Genomic DNA, 14,142 nt, shown 5'->3' with positions numbered 1-14,142 from the left:
CAGAGGATATCAGAACAGTGAGAAACGGCAAAGCACAGGAATTTGATGATGCAAAAGAAAAGCGAGGGTGAAGCGCAAAACTTCACCCAGTAAGACTAAAGGAGGCAGAAAAGAAATGGAATTTTCTGGAGGACCTGGGAGGGGACCACGTCTGGGGGAGAGTAAACAAATTTGTAATGTTGGAGAACCAGTGGTCAAGTTGTGGAGGGAAGGAGGAAACAATGGAGAAGAGCAGAACAGAGAAATGTGAGCGATGCTGCTACTCAGCCTTCAAAATGGGATAAAAGCCTAAGTTCAGGCCTTCTTTCTTTTTTTTTTTTTTTCAATTAATTAATTAACTTATTTATTTTTGACTGTGTTGGGTCTTTGTTTCTGTGCGAGGGCTTTCTCTAGTTGTGGCGAGCGGGGGGCCGCTCTCCATCGCGGTGTGCGGGCCTCTCACTAGCGCGGCCTCTCTTGTTGCGGAGCACAGGCTCCAGACGCGCAGGCTCAGTAGTTGTGGCTCACGGGCCCAGTCGCTCCGCGGCATGTGGGATCTTCCCAGACCAGGGCTCGAGACCGTGTCCCCTGCATTAGCAGGCAGATTCTCAACCACTGCACCACCAGGGAAGCCCCAGGCCTTCTTTCTAAACATAGAAAAAGAAATAACCAGACCAAAGACCACTGTCTTCTGAGAAGGAAATTGGGAACATTTATTTTAAATGTTTAATTTGCAATATACCCAATACTGGAATTGGGGTGCTTTCTGGGGGGAATGCCACCTCTCGTTCAATAGGCAATCAGAGGGTCAAGTTCATGAAGAGACTCAAATGATTCTTGGAAACTGTGCCTATGAGATGCCTCTACAGTGGCTACAATGTCCATTGACTATGTCTGTCTATATACGAGTACATTTGCTTTGAGAGATTGGGGTAGGGCTTACATGCTTTGCCTGGTTACTGCTAGAGCCAGGATTAGAATGCAGGTTGCCTTCATGTTGTGTTTCTTTTACTCTTTCCTGTAAACCATCAGGTAAACTTTATACTTGTGTGTTAAAGTTCAGGTCTGAATTCCCTTCTTATGCCCCAAATCAGGCTACTCCAGAATCCATTTGCACAATATAATCTCTACAGATTTTGGTAAGTGGTGAGGATGAAAGAAGTACCAACCACTCAAGGAAATTGGGAGCAATGATATGGTTTCACATTAAGTTGTCTAATTAACTTGTGGAGGTGGGCTAACCCCCATACTACCATAAATGAGTGAGTAAATGAGACTTGCTAGCCCTACTTGCCGACTGAACAACTGCATGAAAAATTGAATAGTTTTATACCTGGTGTACTCCTCTCTCTTTAGCCTTGGTCTTGTATAACTCTTGGCTCTGGAGAATTTTCTACGACTACAAAAATTACCATAATTCTTCTCCTAAAAAGGACCTACCAGGCAAATGTTAGGACAATCCAGCAAAATAATTAATAAAAGTAAAGGGGACTATGTAGGTGAATGGGGGTTAATCTAGGAAACTCTTGAATGAAAAATAAAGTTCCATGGTTAGTTAAGGTAGACAGTGATAACGTCTTCCACCCTAAGATCTATCTCAAACAGATTCAGTAGTTAATTATTATTTTTAATAATTTTATTTAAGTTTATTTTCCCTTGAAATTGTATGCAGAATGTTTGTATCTAAGCCACATGGTATATCTACTAGGTCTATGATATGGGGAAGCAGCAAAACCATGCAATACTACAGACTATTTTAAGTACTGAAAAATGAGATAAATGGATGAAAAATCAAGAAGTAAGGACAAAAGCTAGACATTGCGATGGGATTGGTTTAAGAAATACTCATGTCTATGGGTTGGCTGACAATGGTTGGACAAGAAGTTCCCTCTTAGAGCATTCTCTCCCTCCCACGCACACATTCTTTCTTTCCTCTTCCTTGACATCACAGACCACTGGGTCTCTGCAAGTTCACATCATCACAGGGAGGAAGGCGGAAATAGCTGGAGCGACGGAGTCGCCTTGGGGGTAGACCAGCCATCTGACGGCACAGTTCATCTAGAAGAAAAGCAGAGCATAATGGGATGAGGATGCAGGAAGATGACAAGGCCTCGTGTCTTAAGGAAAGGGAAGACTGCAGGGTGGTGTAGTGAAAAGGTTGAAGAGAAATAGATCAGGGTTAGAACCCCAGCTCTGCCACTTACTGGTTATTTACTCCCTACCAGAAAGTTTAACTTTTCTGAACCTCACTATCCCTTTCTGTAAAACAAGCACTAAAATACGCACCTCAACAAGGTAGTTGTCAGTATGAAAATGAAAAAATGGATACAAAGGTACCTAGCACACTGGTGGTCGGTAAATTTTAGTTTCCTTTATACATCTTGCTCCCAATTCTTCTAATCGTGGACTTATTAAACAGCAAAAATATGAGGTCCAGTCATTCAATATATATTTAAATGTTTACTATGTGCAAATGGCTAACTTTAGCAAGTCCCCTGAGACACTTGAAAGTGCCTAGAGTCCCAAATACTCATCCTCAATGTCAAGATGCTTCCCTTGCAGGTGGCTTGCATAGAGCCAATTGGGGGCAAGCAGCAAGTTTCCTTCTGCGAAGTTAAGTACAGCTCTTACTCAGGGGCTCCGTGCAAGGCGGGCTGCTGAGTCAGAGTGGTTTTCGTGTGTGGTGCCTTTGCCGACCACAGCCATCGTTTGGGGCTGGCCAGGGGCAAGGTGAGAAATATCTTTTTCCCCACCATGCACAGTCTATAACCACACACTCTGGACCCTTGTAAAATCTTTCTACCTTCCTCTACCTCTGACATTTCACAATAAGCAAGGTAAATGGTTCTTGGAATTGGTGGGCTGTTTAAAAGGTAGCCGGTGTCTAGGAGTCCAGTTGATTTTTCACATATCCAAATGCTACTGCCTCCAAATTAGTGGCTTTCCCCGGCGCGCCCCCCCCCCCACCGCCCAGAGTTATGAACGTGGCTGCAGACTAGTAGAGACTGTTATTTTTAATGGCTGACTTGGCCTTCCATCTAGAACTCTGGTGAATGATCTTCAAAGCAACCAGAGCATCTGAAATTTCTATCTATATATAAGAGAAGTTAGGGGTTACTGTCTAGTTGGAAAGAGATCTGGGGAGGGGTGCTTTTCTTAGGGCTATGTATATAGTAAGCATACTGCTTTCCTTAGATTGTTTATTTGGGGTAAGTTGGTGGAACAGGGGCTATTGTAAGTCAGGGAGTAGCCTAAAGCCCTCCTGCAAAGCCAGACCTTGGATCTGTTAGCATCTTGCGCCTCATTATCACTCTCATTACTGTCCCTCCCCACTAAAAAGCCAGTCTTACCTTTCATGACTTCATGCTCTTTACAGACAAGACGGGAGCAGACCTCATTGTTGATGATGTACATACGCCGTAAACTGCCACCAGTGCAAATGTCACGGTGCAGGAAGGAGATAGAAAAAGCATTGAGAGGGAGAACTAGCCTAGACCTGTGATGCCTCTTCAACTCCTGTATTTCCCACTCTTCCCTATCTGTTCTCCCCTTATCTGGATTTCCTTAAGTCTTTCAGACTTCTTCCTCCCGCTCCCCGTCCCACCCCACCTCCCCAAGTAGTGTAGGAGATGGAATGGGATCAATCACTCTTCTCGGTGACACTTTGCTCACTCCACCTAGACTCAAGCGTCATACTCCTCCCCACTATTCCCTACTATTTTCTACCTTCACACTTGGATGTTTAGCTCCAGCCTTTTTCAGTGAGGTGGTAAATTTGATAGACTGGAGTTTCCCTCATGATGATCCTACCTCCAGCCCCCACCCTCATTTGCCTTCTAGCGTCTACACTTGTTAGTCAAACTGTTATCTGTGTGCCTCAATCCATACTCCACGTTCTCATCCGCACCTTCAGGAATAGCTAAGAGGGTTATGCTAAAAAACGTCTGCCCTCCAAAGACTGAAATTCCACAGTGGCTGCTCATTAAATAGTTCCTGACATGAAAGCACTATCATAGACGATGCTCTCTAGGTGTTCTGGGGCCTTTACCTGGTAAAGCATAATTGATGGATGCATTGCTTCACTGGCCGATGCACAGAGTAGAGTCTTGTGCAGGCAAATTTCTCATCCCGGCACTCTGAAGAGGCCCAACATAAAAAACACGGGGAGGCATAACAAATAGGCATGAACAAAGGGTTAAGGGGATGGAGGAGGGGAGATAGAGTTGGGGAAAACCTACAAAGTAATCTCTACAGAGGATCACTGTAAATTGGGGCATGTTCTTCCTGTCACCAAAACAAAGCAATAATAGAAGTTGGCTAAAAAATGAAATTTAGGTGCTTCCCTACCTGGAAGGAAAGTGGGTTAAAATAGTCCCTGAGGTCTCTTCTAGGAAAAAATCCTTCTAGGGTTATACAGGTGGTAACATGAAATATCAAATGCTAGCAGTCCCATTCTGAAGAATTTGAATTCTAAGGTGGGTCACTATTTCTCTGTTCTGGTGGTTTTCAACCCTATCTGCACATCAGAATTATCAGTACATTAGAGAAAGCATGACATCTGCAGTAATATGGAGTCCTTGCAGTCACTTCCCAACCCACTAACCAACAGATAGTGTCCAAAGGTAGTTTAGGGAGAGGACTGGTCTGGGACCATGCAACAGTGGTCCCATCTTTTTCCCATGACTTTTAGAACAGGAGCTCGTAAAACAGTGGGGTGGGGTGGGAGGATAATGAAGAGTACTACAAATATGCTTTGAGAAAGAATTGGAAATAAACTAGAAGATGTATCAAGTATCCTCCCAAGAACAAGGACAAGGAATTCTCAGGAAGGAAAAAAAAGCTTAAAAAAAGACATGCAAAAGACAATCATACCTGTGGTGGTATTTTTATCGGGCGAGGCTAGAAGGCAAAAATTTTATTCAGTTATTACTGCTTCTAGAAGTCACTGCCCTGTAACTGTCATGTTGCCTTACTTGAGACCCACGTGGGGCACCCATAAATAGATGAATTAATAACTCTTTTTTAACAACTTCTAAAAGAAAACCCATAATGGGGTGTTTTGATCCACAAAATCGAAGAGATTTAACATGATTTTAAATGAGTTTTGTCTTTCTCCTTTCTCTCCTAGAGAGTTGAGAAACTCATTGTATTGAGAATATCTTTGTTTCTATCAAGAGGCAAATTTAGTAGAAACACAAGGCAACGAGCCATGCTCAGAAGAGCGTCATCCGAGAGCTAAGGGGAGAAAAGATTATTATCCTGCTGTGGAAGCTCTAGATACATCATCATGGGTTCTTGGATAAAAGTTATTTGGTAAAGAATAGCAAGGGTCATAGTCATATCCAGCCCTAACCTAGGGGCAAGTTAAATACCAGCGAAGTTTGTAAGATGGAGACTAAGTCAAGGAGTAAGATGAGTCTTGAGGAAATAGACTAACCACGGGAGTTATCTGTAAAAATGTCTTTGGAAGCGTTGCTTATAGGGTACCATAGGAAGAATGCTATATCTATCCCATGGTTTCAATTACAGGTTTATATGTTGAGAATTCTCAAAATTATATGTCTAGCCCAGATCTTTCTCCTAATAAGCTCAAGACCTACAAATCCAACTGCCATTTTGTGGAAGAGTTCATGGATTTTTTTTAAAAAAGATCCTTCCATATCTCAAACTGTCTTATCTTTCCCCTTCACCAATTCACGTTGGTGCCACCATCCACCCAATAGCTACCATCTACCTAATAGAAAACTGGACATCATCTCAACAGTCCCTACTCACTGACAGCTCATTTCTCTCCCTTACCTCTAATGTAGTTCAGGCCATCATATTTTATTGGGACTAGGCAAAAGCATTCTCGCTGGCTTTCCAGTTCAAGAATCTGCTTAGGACCTTCCTTTGCATGCACTATTCTCTGATTGGTTTTCATTTCCATTCTAAGCCTTTGCCCATATTGTTTTCTTTACCTAAAAGCTCTTCCCCTTTCTATTCACTTGTCTTTCAAGAATCAACCTAGTCAATATGCCTTCCATAAAAGCCTTTCCTAACTCCCAACACAAAGTATAGTCAAGGACTCTTTGAGTCTTCCACAGCTTCTTTTGCTTATCCTGATTATAGCATTTGTAAAACTGAATAAGGTTATCCATTCCTTTGTCTATCTTGTCTACTAGACAAAAGATATCTAGAAGAAAATCAGTTTTGTTCACCCTTGTCTTGCCTTTACCCATCCAGTCTCAGAAACTTGGAGAGAAAAATCAAGTCTTGGTATTTTGTGTGTCAAACCCCTTGCGCAGTTCTTGCTTGTTAGGGGATCAAAAATGTCTTTAATTTAAATTATACTGTTGGACAAATGTGCTACATAAAATGGTAGCCCTAATTAGGATCCTTCACCAGCCATACTGCCTTCTGTCATGGGGGATAGGGAAAGACCAGAACAGGCCCGGTGGCCCTGGGATCCCAGATCTGAACTTACCCAGGTCATCTGTGGGAGGCTTGATATCAGCCAGAACTGAAAAGGCACAAAACAGCGGTGTGAGGAGGGTTTCGAATTGGCAAAGGGGAAGGCAGAAGGCAAGAGGGAAGAATATAGATAACAGGACAAAGTCAAGCCTATGGCTGGGTTTGTGTATTATGTCCAAGGGAATAAAGTTAATTGAAAATAATTAAATATTTTTTGAATATTATTTGGCCTGTTGACATTATACTAATTTTTGGAAGACCTTAATTCATGCTTTTTTAAGCTATTAATCCACTTTGCTTCCTCTTTTTAGAGGTCTAGGAGGATTCTTTCCTTTTATCCCACCGTCACTGAACAACATCCCTTTCCCTGTGATAAAAATACACGATTAATTCAAGAGCTGGAATAAATAATTGTGAATATTAACAAGAATCATGCCATCTTTAAGGAGATGAAACATACCTGTAAGAGTGAAACCTACCTGTTTCATCTGTAGCAGGATCATTCACCAGATCTGCAAAGATACAACATAGGGAATGAAAAATGCAAGTCGGAAAAGTAGCAAAGAGGAGCAGGATGAAAGGATGATGATCTAAAAGGAGGCAAGATTGAAGTGAAAGAATGTGGACTCTTGGGGAAAATATAAGGGAGCGATAAAAAGATGGGGCATGTTTAAGCCCTCGGTGGCATCTAAGATAGACAACAGAGCTCTGAACCTCAGCAAGTCCCCTACATACAAATGAGTTCCGTTCCGAGAGCACGTTCGTAAGTCCAATTTGTTTGTAAGTCCAAAAAAGTTAGCTTAGGTACCCAACTAACACAATCGGCTATGTGGTGCTGTACTGTAATAGGTTTATAATACTTTTCACACGAATAATACATAAAAAACAAACACAAAAAATAACCATTTTTAATCTTACAGCACAGTACCTTGAAAAGTACAGTAGTGCCAGCTACATCACTGCTGCTTTTGCGCTTGCTTCTGGCCATCCTGGGCTTGAAATAAAGATACTGTACTACTGTACTCTATACAGTACCGTACAGTAAAGTACACAAAAGCACATCCACTTGTAGAGGATGCACACACGTGACAAGGTACGCCAGACATGAGAACTAACTTAGGTGATTGGACATGAGAATGTTCAAATCTTTGAAAGTTCGCAACTTGAAGGTTTGTATGTAGGGGTCCTGTTCTAGTCTTCCTTTAAGGAAGGATGTACAGACCTCAACCCTTCTATCCCCAGTTTGAAAGCAAAGAAATAAACAAGAGAGTGTCCTACTAGGATCTTCTGTGAATGTCTCTGGAGTCACTGGAGTCACATCATCTGCATAAAAGCAATCGGGAAACATTTTCTGAGCATTCTCTGTCCCCCACCCCTACCCTTGCACTCCCAGTAAGTGAAATTGACAAGCACAGTAGACTCATAGTAAGATCCCGAAGTGTTTTTCTTTCTTTGCTTCCCAGCCTAAGTCCTTTCCCCCTGTAACCCAAACAAATGTCACACTTTCCTACTTCCATGAATATACCTGTACAGTCCTAACCCTAGAGAGTCCTTCTCCCTGTGTGCTCCTTATTTAGAGGAATTAATGAACTACATGGCCATTAGACAGTCCACCACAGGCACACCCTTTCTCGGTTAGACTTTGGTTAAGCGTTGGACTGCAAGAATGACTTCTTCATCCTAGCATATAATAACAAATACAGCTAATTTGGGATTACTATGTATTTGCTTTTACAGATGGTAAAACTCAGGACCAGGAGAATAAATAACTCACACAAGGCCATAGAGCTTGTTAATAATTATAATGGATTGATGACTTCTTTGCGATACTTATTTAAAATGAAAATTGTTTCTCTCAAACAGATGGTGATTTTTAAAAACTTTTTATTTTATATTGGAGTATAGTTGATTAACAATGTTGTGATAGTTTCAGGTGTACAGTAAAGTTATTCACTTATACATATACATGTATCTATTCTTTTTCAAACTCTTTTCCCATTTAGGTTATTTAATATTGAGCAGAGTTCCCTGTATACAGTATACAGTTCCTGTTGATTATCCATTTTAAATGTAGTAGTGTGTACACATCAATCCCAAACTCCCTAGCTATCCCTTCCCCCCTGGTAACCATAAGTTCGTTCTGTCTGAATCTGTTTCAAACAGACTGTGATCTTGATATTCATAATTTGGATGTAATTGAATATCAGTCTGATGATAGGCTTTCCACAAAAGAGTGTTCACAAAAGTAACATTGGTAGTTTTCTGATGCTCAGTGATAAGTGAGATAAAGAGAGGGGAGAGGAAATGCCTTGTTGTTGGTCCTTGGAAAGTAAATACCAGAGGGGAAGAAATAAAAATGGTCCAGGTCTTAAGGTGGAAGCTATTTGGATAAACTAAGAAAACTGTACCTGAAACTGTAACTAACAGCAATTCCTGAAACAAATAGTCTCTGCTTTAAAAAGCAACATAACAAAGCAGTGTGAAGAACTAAATGTTTGTTAAACATCCCACCTGTAATTAACCTTCATTGTAAATGGCTTATAGTCATAATCTGTTTTACCCACTAGAGGTCAGCAAAATCACAGTTTGCCTTGAGGTCCGCTGACAAATGTCAGATTTAAAATCTGGTGAGAATAGCATTTTTATAAAGCATGTCAGAGTTACTGATCCTTGCGCTAGAAGCAATACACAAAACATTTTGAAGGAATTTCCCCTGCTTATTCCTTACCTCATCCTTTTAAAAAAAATTCCGGATAGAAGGTCATCAGATCTGACAACAGCTTCATCTTTAACACTCAGTGTAAGCTTTTGTCTTCCGGAACAAATTTTGATAAAAGGAATTCAAGTCTGCTCTAGTCCCACAGGATATTTGAAAAGCCACTGACCTGAACCATTCCAGAGGCTGTAAGAAGGGAGTGGATTCTCCCCGGGGTGCAGCCCTCTCCTGCCCTGTTTCCCATTCTCTCCAGCTACATTCCAGTCCAACCACGCACAGAAACAGAGGGAGCAGTGCACTAGCAAAGGGTTTGAGAGTATCCTGGCTGTCTCCTCAGAATTTCAGGCAGAGTACTAGTTTTCCATATATTCCTCAGTTTACCCACCTTTTCCATGAGCTACCACCATCTGAATGCTTTATTAAGGATTCGTGAGTGTTCCCTGAAGGAACATTTTCATCATCTCTTGTACTATCTCTGCATCACAAATCATAAAATAGGACTGGACCTTAACCAGCCCAAAGAAAGGAATTTGGATTTTTAGTTTTGCTACTGCTGACTATGACCTAGGTTCAGAAACGTAGGGATTCAGACCTCCATAGCCACAACAGAGAAAAAAAAAAAAAGCTTTTCTATATTTTAGCTTCTCTACCAGGATGCACAGTAAGGAATGATATTGTGCCTCAGTATACACGAAGAAAACTGAAACAAGTTTAATAAGATAATACTTTACTCTGGTAATGTACTTGCAGTGTACTCTATTTTTATTTTAGTCTATCCTAACTCATTAAAAGCCCCAGTTGTGACCCACTCATTTGGTTTCTGACGCATTAACAGGTTGCATACTGCAGTGCTCTCAGGGGTTGGGAAAAGCAAGAGAACTTATGTTAGATACCTGGAGGCAGCCTGGGAAAGTTGATTAGAGTATCCTTCATCAAGCTGAAGGAAGTGGCCCTTTGGAAGCCAGAACCTTTGTGTTCTGTCTGATTGTGCCACAGTTGCTCTGGTGCTGGGAAGACTTCTTATGTCTGCATTTTAGTTTCTCCACTATTACATGGTTAGGAAAATGTTTTCTGTTAGGATCTGTGGGCATTTTCCAAGGGAGTGGAAATGAGATGGACATAGAGAAGGTTTGGGGAAAGTTATTTCAGTAGTTCAAAAGAGAACAAGAGGGGCTTCCCTGGTGGCGCAGTGGTTGAGAATCTGCCTGCCAATGCAGGGGACATGGGTTCGAGCCCTGGTCTGGGAAGATCCCACATGCTGCGGAGCGACTAGGCCTGTGAGCCACAGTTGCTGAGTCTGCGCGTCTGGAGCCTGTGCTCTGCAACAAGAGAGGCCGCGATAGTGAGAGGCCCGCGCACCGCGATGAAGAGTGGCCCCCACTCGCCGCAACTAGAGAAAGCCCTCGCACAGAAACGAAGACCCAACACAGCCAAAAATAAATAAATAAAATTAAAAAAAAAAAAGAGAGAACAAGAATGTTTTATGAATGGGCTCTTGGTTCCCCGACGAGGGATCGAACCCGTGCCTCCTGCAGTGGAAGCTTATAGTCCTAACCACTGGACCATCAGGCAGTTACCAGGATAATAGGATTGTTGAACTAGTGAATTAGATCCTATTATTTCCCACACCTTGGCAATGCATCTCTGTGTTGTATTACAAATTCTTGAACTCTAACCCTTCAGCTACATTGTCCTAATAAGAACCTCATCAGAGCCCAGTTCCAAGGGTTCACCTACCTCCTCTTTGGCTGCTGACCCCTAGGGGTGTCCAGTCTGTATCAAAGGAAGGAGAAAATGTATGTGAATGAGTCCAGCTCTATACCCCGTAAAGCTTGTATAAGATGAACCAGAAAATGATGGGAAAATTGTACTTTATCTTCCAGTGTTTTATTTCTGTTATAGCTCAATATAAAAGTACTCAGACCGTTAGTGCTACACACAGACATGGGAACACTCAAAGAGAGCAGATTCCTGAGAACAAAGGCGAGCTCTGCTATGCCCTGACTCAGGAGGCCCTCTTGCCCTCAGGCCAGCCAGAAGGGGTAGGGCCCTGATCCACACACAAGGCCAGCAGACTTTCTGATGTCCCATCCTTCTGTCCCCACAGCCAACCCCTCTTAACCGCACTACTGAACAAGGCCAAAAATTATCATCTCACAGTCTGCATTTGGCCGAATGAGAAAAAAAAAAAAAAAAAAGAGTAGGATTTTTTGAAAGCCAAGGTTCACTTTCTGTGGTCAATCTTCTAGTTCGATTCTTTGAAATCTGTGAAGATCATTTTCATTTGTGTATAGAGGTGGCAACATATTTTCTGTGTGCATGTGAATCAGCTTGTGTGTAGGCTGGTACTAGTGTTTCTTAGGTGTATATATTCCCACTGTTTTCCTTCACGGTTTAAACTTGAGTTTCTTGTGAGGTGGTCCTTATATGTTTGTGTATGCATTTGTATATATCAGCTTCTTTATCCTTTGGGTTTTTTTTTTTTTTTTCTTCACTGCCCGGCTTGCGGGATCTTAGTTCCCCCGACCAGGGATTGAACCCACGGCAGTGAAAAGTGACGAGTCCTAACCACTGGACCACCAGGGAACTCGCTGTGTTCTTCTCTTTAATGGCAATTCTAGAGCTCAATAGCAAGCATCTCTCCTCCTACTCCCCTTCAGCCTCATTCCATCCACCCTCTAACATACACCTCCACCCACATCTGAGGAGCTGACATTTTAGGGAGAAAAAAAAGGTAGGGACTCACCAGAGGGAATGATGAGTGCAATGAGAAACAGCACCACTTTGGGTCCCAAAAGCAGCATATCTGACAGGTGGGTGGGGAGAGTAGAGATTTCAGTTCCAGGCAAGGATATCTGTAGGATCTCTGTCTCTGCCTCTTCCCAGGAACTTTCCTAGTGCCCCGTAAGTCTCAGACCCTTCCTCTCTTTTCTCAACATTTCTCCTTCAAATTCTATTCTTTGATCATCTGCCATTATTCTCTCTCCTTTTTTTCTACCAAGTCAGAGGAAATTTTATACTCTAAATGGTTCACGACAGCCCCCACCCTGTGGCCTCTTTCAACCCTAGTGTCTAATCTTCTGTTTTGAAATCTGTGGCTTTTTAATATCATCTGCTCATCTTGGTGTCTCCTCATTGGGATTCCATGGATAATTGGGATGTCTGTTCAGTTCTAAGTCAGTGACATTCCCCATTGCCCTCTTCCAGCCCTTCAAAACACACACACACACACACACACACACACACACACACACACACACACATTCCCTACCCCTGTCTATTTAGGGTTTTAGACAATCAAAACAACTCACTGTTTATGGTTCTCTGCTCTTTCCACCGAGTCCTTTGGTTGTTGAATGTGTCTCTCTCCTTCTCACTCTGTTCCACTTTGGCTGGAGAGTAAGATGAACAGGGCCACTCCCTGGAAAGGACTTCAAATTTGGCCTACTCTGAAACAATGAGATGAGGGAGAGCGAGGAAGAGAGAGAGAGAGGGAGGGAGGGAGAAAGCCGGGCTCGAGAAGTCTGATGCTGTGCTACAATATGAGGCTGGGAGGAGAAGGGGGATGGGGCGTCGCAGCCACTCACACCCTCATTCCAAAGGTTATGACCACATTGATGCTGCTCCCTTGAAGGGTTGGCTGGCGCTCATATATGCCTTTCTTCCATGCGCCACGTTCTGGCCCCAGCCTCCCTTTCTCCTTGGGTTCCTTCTTACCTAAAGACCAGCTCCCCGGTCCCCTCCCCAGTCACGTGCCCAGAATCTATTTTTCTGGCTATCTTCCATATTGGAATCATTCCTCTAGCCCCCTTTCTCACTTTTTTTTTTTTTTTAATAGCAATCTTTTATTTATTTATTTATTTATTTATTTATTTATTTATTTATTTATTTATGGCTGTGTTGGGTCTTCGTTTCTGTGCGAGGGCTTTCTCTAGTTGCGGCAAGCGAGGGCCACTCTTCATCGCGGTGCACGGGCCTCTTCACTATCGCGGCCTCTCTTGTTGTGGAGCACAGGCTCCAGACGCACAGGCTCAGTAGTTGTGGCTCATGGGCCCAGTTGCTCCGCGGCATGTGGGATCGTCCCAGACCAGGGCTCGAACCCGTGTCCCCTGCATTAGCAGGCAGATTCTCAACCACTGCGCCAGCAGGGAAGCCCCTCTCACTTTTGTCCTTTTAGAATTCCACACCAAAAAATTTCTTTGTATCCTTTTGTTTATTTTTTTAATTTATTTTTAAATTTTTTTGGCTGCATTGAGTCTTAACTGTTGTGCACGGGCTTTCTCTAGTTGCGGCGAGCGGGGGCTACTCTTCATTGTGGTGTGCGGGCTTCTCACTGTGGTGGCTTTGCTTGTTGCGGAGCACAGGCTCTAGGTGCACGGGCTCAGTAGTTGTGGCTCACGGGCTCAGTAGTTGTGGCTCGCGGGCTCAGTAGTTGTGGCTCGTGGGCTTAGCTGCTCTGCGGCATGTGGGATCTTCCTGGACCAGGGCTTGAACCCATGTCCCCTGCATTGGCAGGCGGATTCTTAACCACTGCGCCACCAGAGAAGCCCCTCTTTGTATCCTTATGTTTCTCTTTTTTCTTTGCCTCTTTCTTGACCTCCACGTTTGACTCTCCCACCATCCCCCGCCCCCGTCACGCGCCTTTGAGAATCTCATATATTGCTACATCCAAGCAAACAGACAGTACATGAGTTTTGTCCAAGAGGAGGGCTGCTGTCTTAGGAAAAGTTAAGGAATATAGAACCCTCATCTTTTTGAAATGTGGAGGAGCTCCATGAGAGGAGATTCCAGCCTTGTGTTGTCTTTTGTCTTTGTTGAAGCTTATATTAAGAATCTTGGTTTCTGGAATCTTAAGGACAAAAATGCTATGAGAAGCCCAAAGAAAATTGGGAGCCAAGTTCATTCTGCTTGCCTTATTTTCCATCAGTACTTTCCTCCATGTCACGTAATATGTATATAATGTTTTCTCTGATCCAGGAGCTATAAAAACTTTG

General features: G+C 42.9%; 1 protein-coding gene across 4 annotated transcripts; it reads right to left on the bottom strand.

Moving 5' to 3' along the window:
* Positions 1-668: 668 nt before the first annotated feature.
* Positions 669-12,701, bottom strand: MFAP5 (microfibril associated protein 5). Of its 4 annotated transcripts, XM_007196117.3 has the most exons (10): positions 12,460-12,699; positions 11,895-11,954; positions 10,886-10,921; positions 7,711-7,755; positions 6,912-6,944; positions 6,446-6,481; positions 4,852-4,878; positions 4,028-4,115; positions 3,330-3,403; positions 669-2,037 (listed from the first exon to the last, which is right to left on the bottom strand). In XM_007196117.3, the coding sequence occupies exons 2-10, from the start codon at positions 11,950-11,952 to the stop codon at positions 1,925-1,927; spliced, it is 510 nt and encodes a 169-aa protein (XP_007196179.1). In that variant the 5' UTR covers positions 11,953-11,954; positions 12,460-12,699; the 3' UTR covers positions 669-1,924. The 4 variants fall into 4 exon arrangements, with proteins under 4 accessions (XP_007196179.1, XP_007196181.1, XP_007196180.1 ...); XM_007196119.2 differs by lacking the exon at positions 7,711-7,755 and having other exon boundaries at positions 12,460-12,701; XM_007196118.2 differs by lacking the exon at positions 10,886-10,921 and having other exon boundaries at positions 12,460-12,701.
* Between the last annotated feature and the right edge of the window lie 1,441 nt (positions 12,702-14,142).

Source organism: Balaenoptera acutorostrata, chromosome 11, assembly GCF_949987535.1.
Source record: "Balaenoptera acutorostrata chromosome 11, mBalAcu1.1, whole genome shotgun sequence".
In the NCBI taxonomy this organism is placed as follows: domain Eukaryota; kingdom Metazoa; phylum Chordata; class Mammalia; order Artiodactyla; family Balaenopteridae; genus Balaenoptera; species Balaenoptera acutorostrata.
The sequence above is the reverse complement of the archived record's forward strand: the minus strand, read 5'-3'. Positions and strand labels throughout refer to the sequence as shown.

Coding starts and splice junctions, on each gene's coding strand:
- MFAP5 (XM_007196117.3), bottom strand. CDS start 11,952: ATGCTGCTTTTGGGACCCAAAGTGGTGCTGTTTCTCATTGCACTCATC. Junction 6,945..7,710: donor GACATTCACAGAAGATCCTA/GTAGGACACTCT, acceptor GTATCTTTGCAG/ATCTGGTGAATGATCCTGCT. Junction 4,116..4,851: donor CGATAAAAATACCACCACAG/GTATGATTGTCT, acceptor GGGCCTCTTCAG/AGTGCCGGGATGAGAAATTT.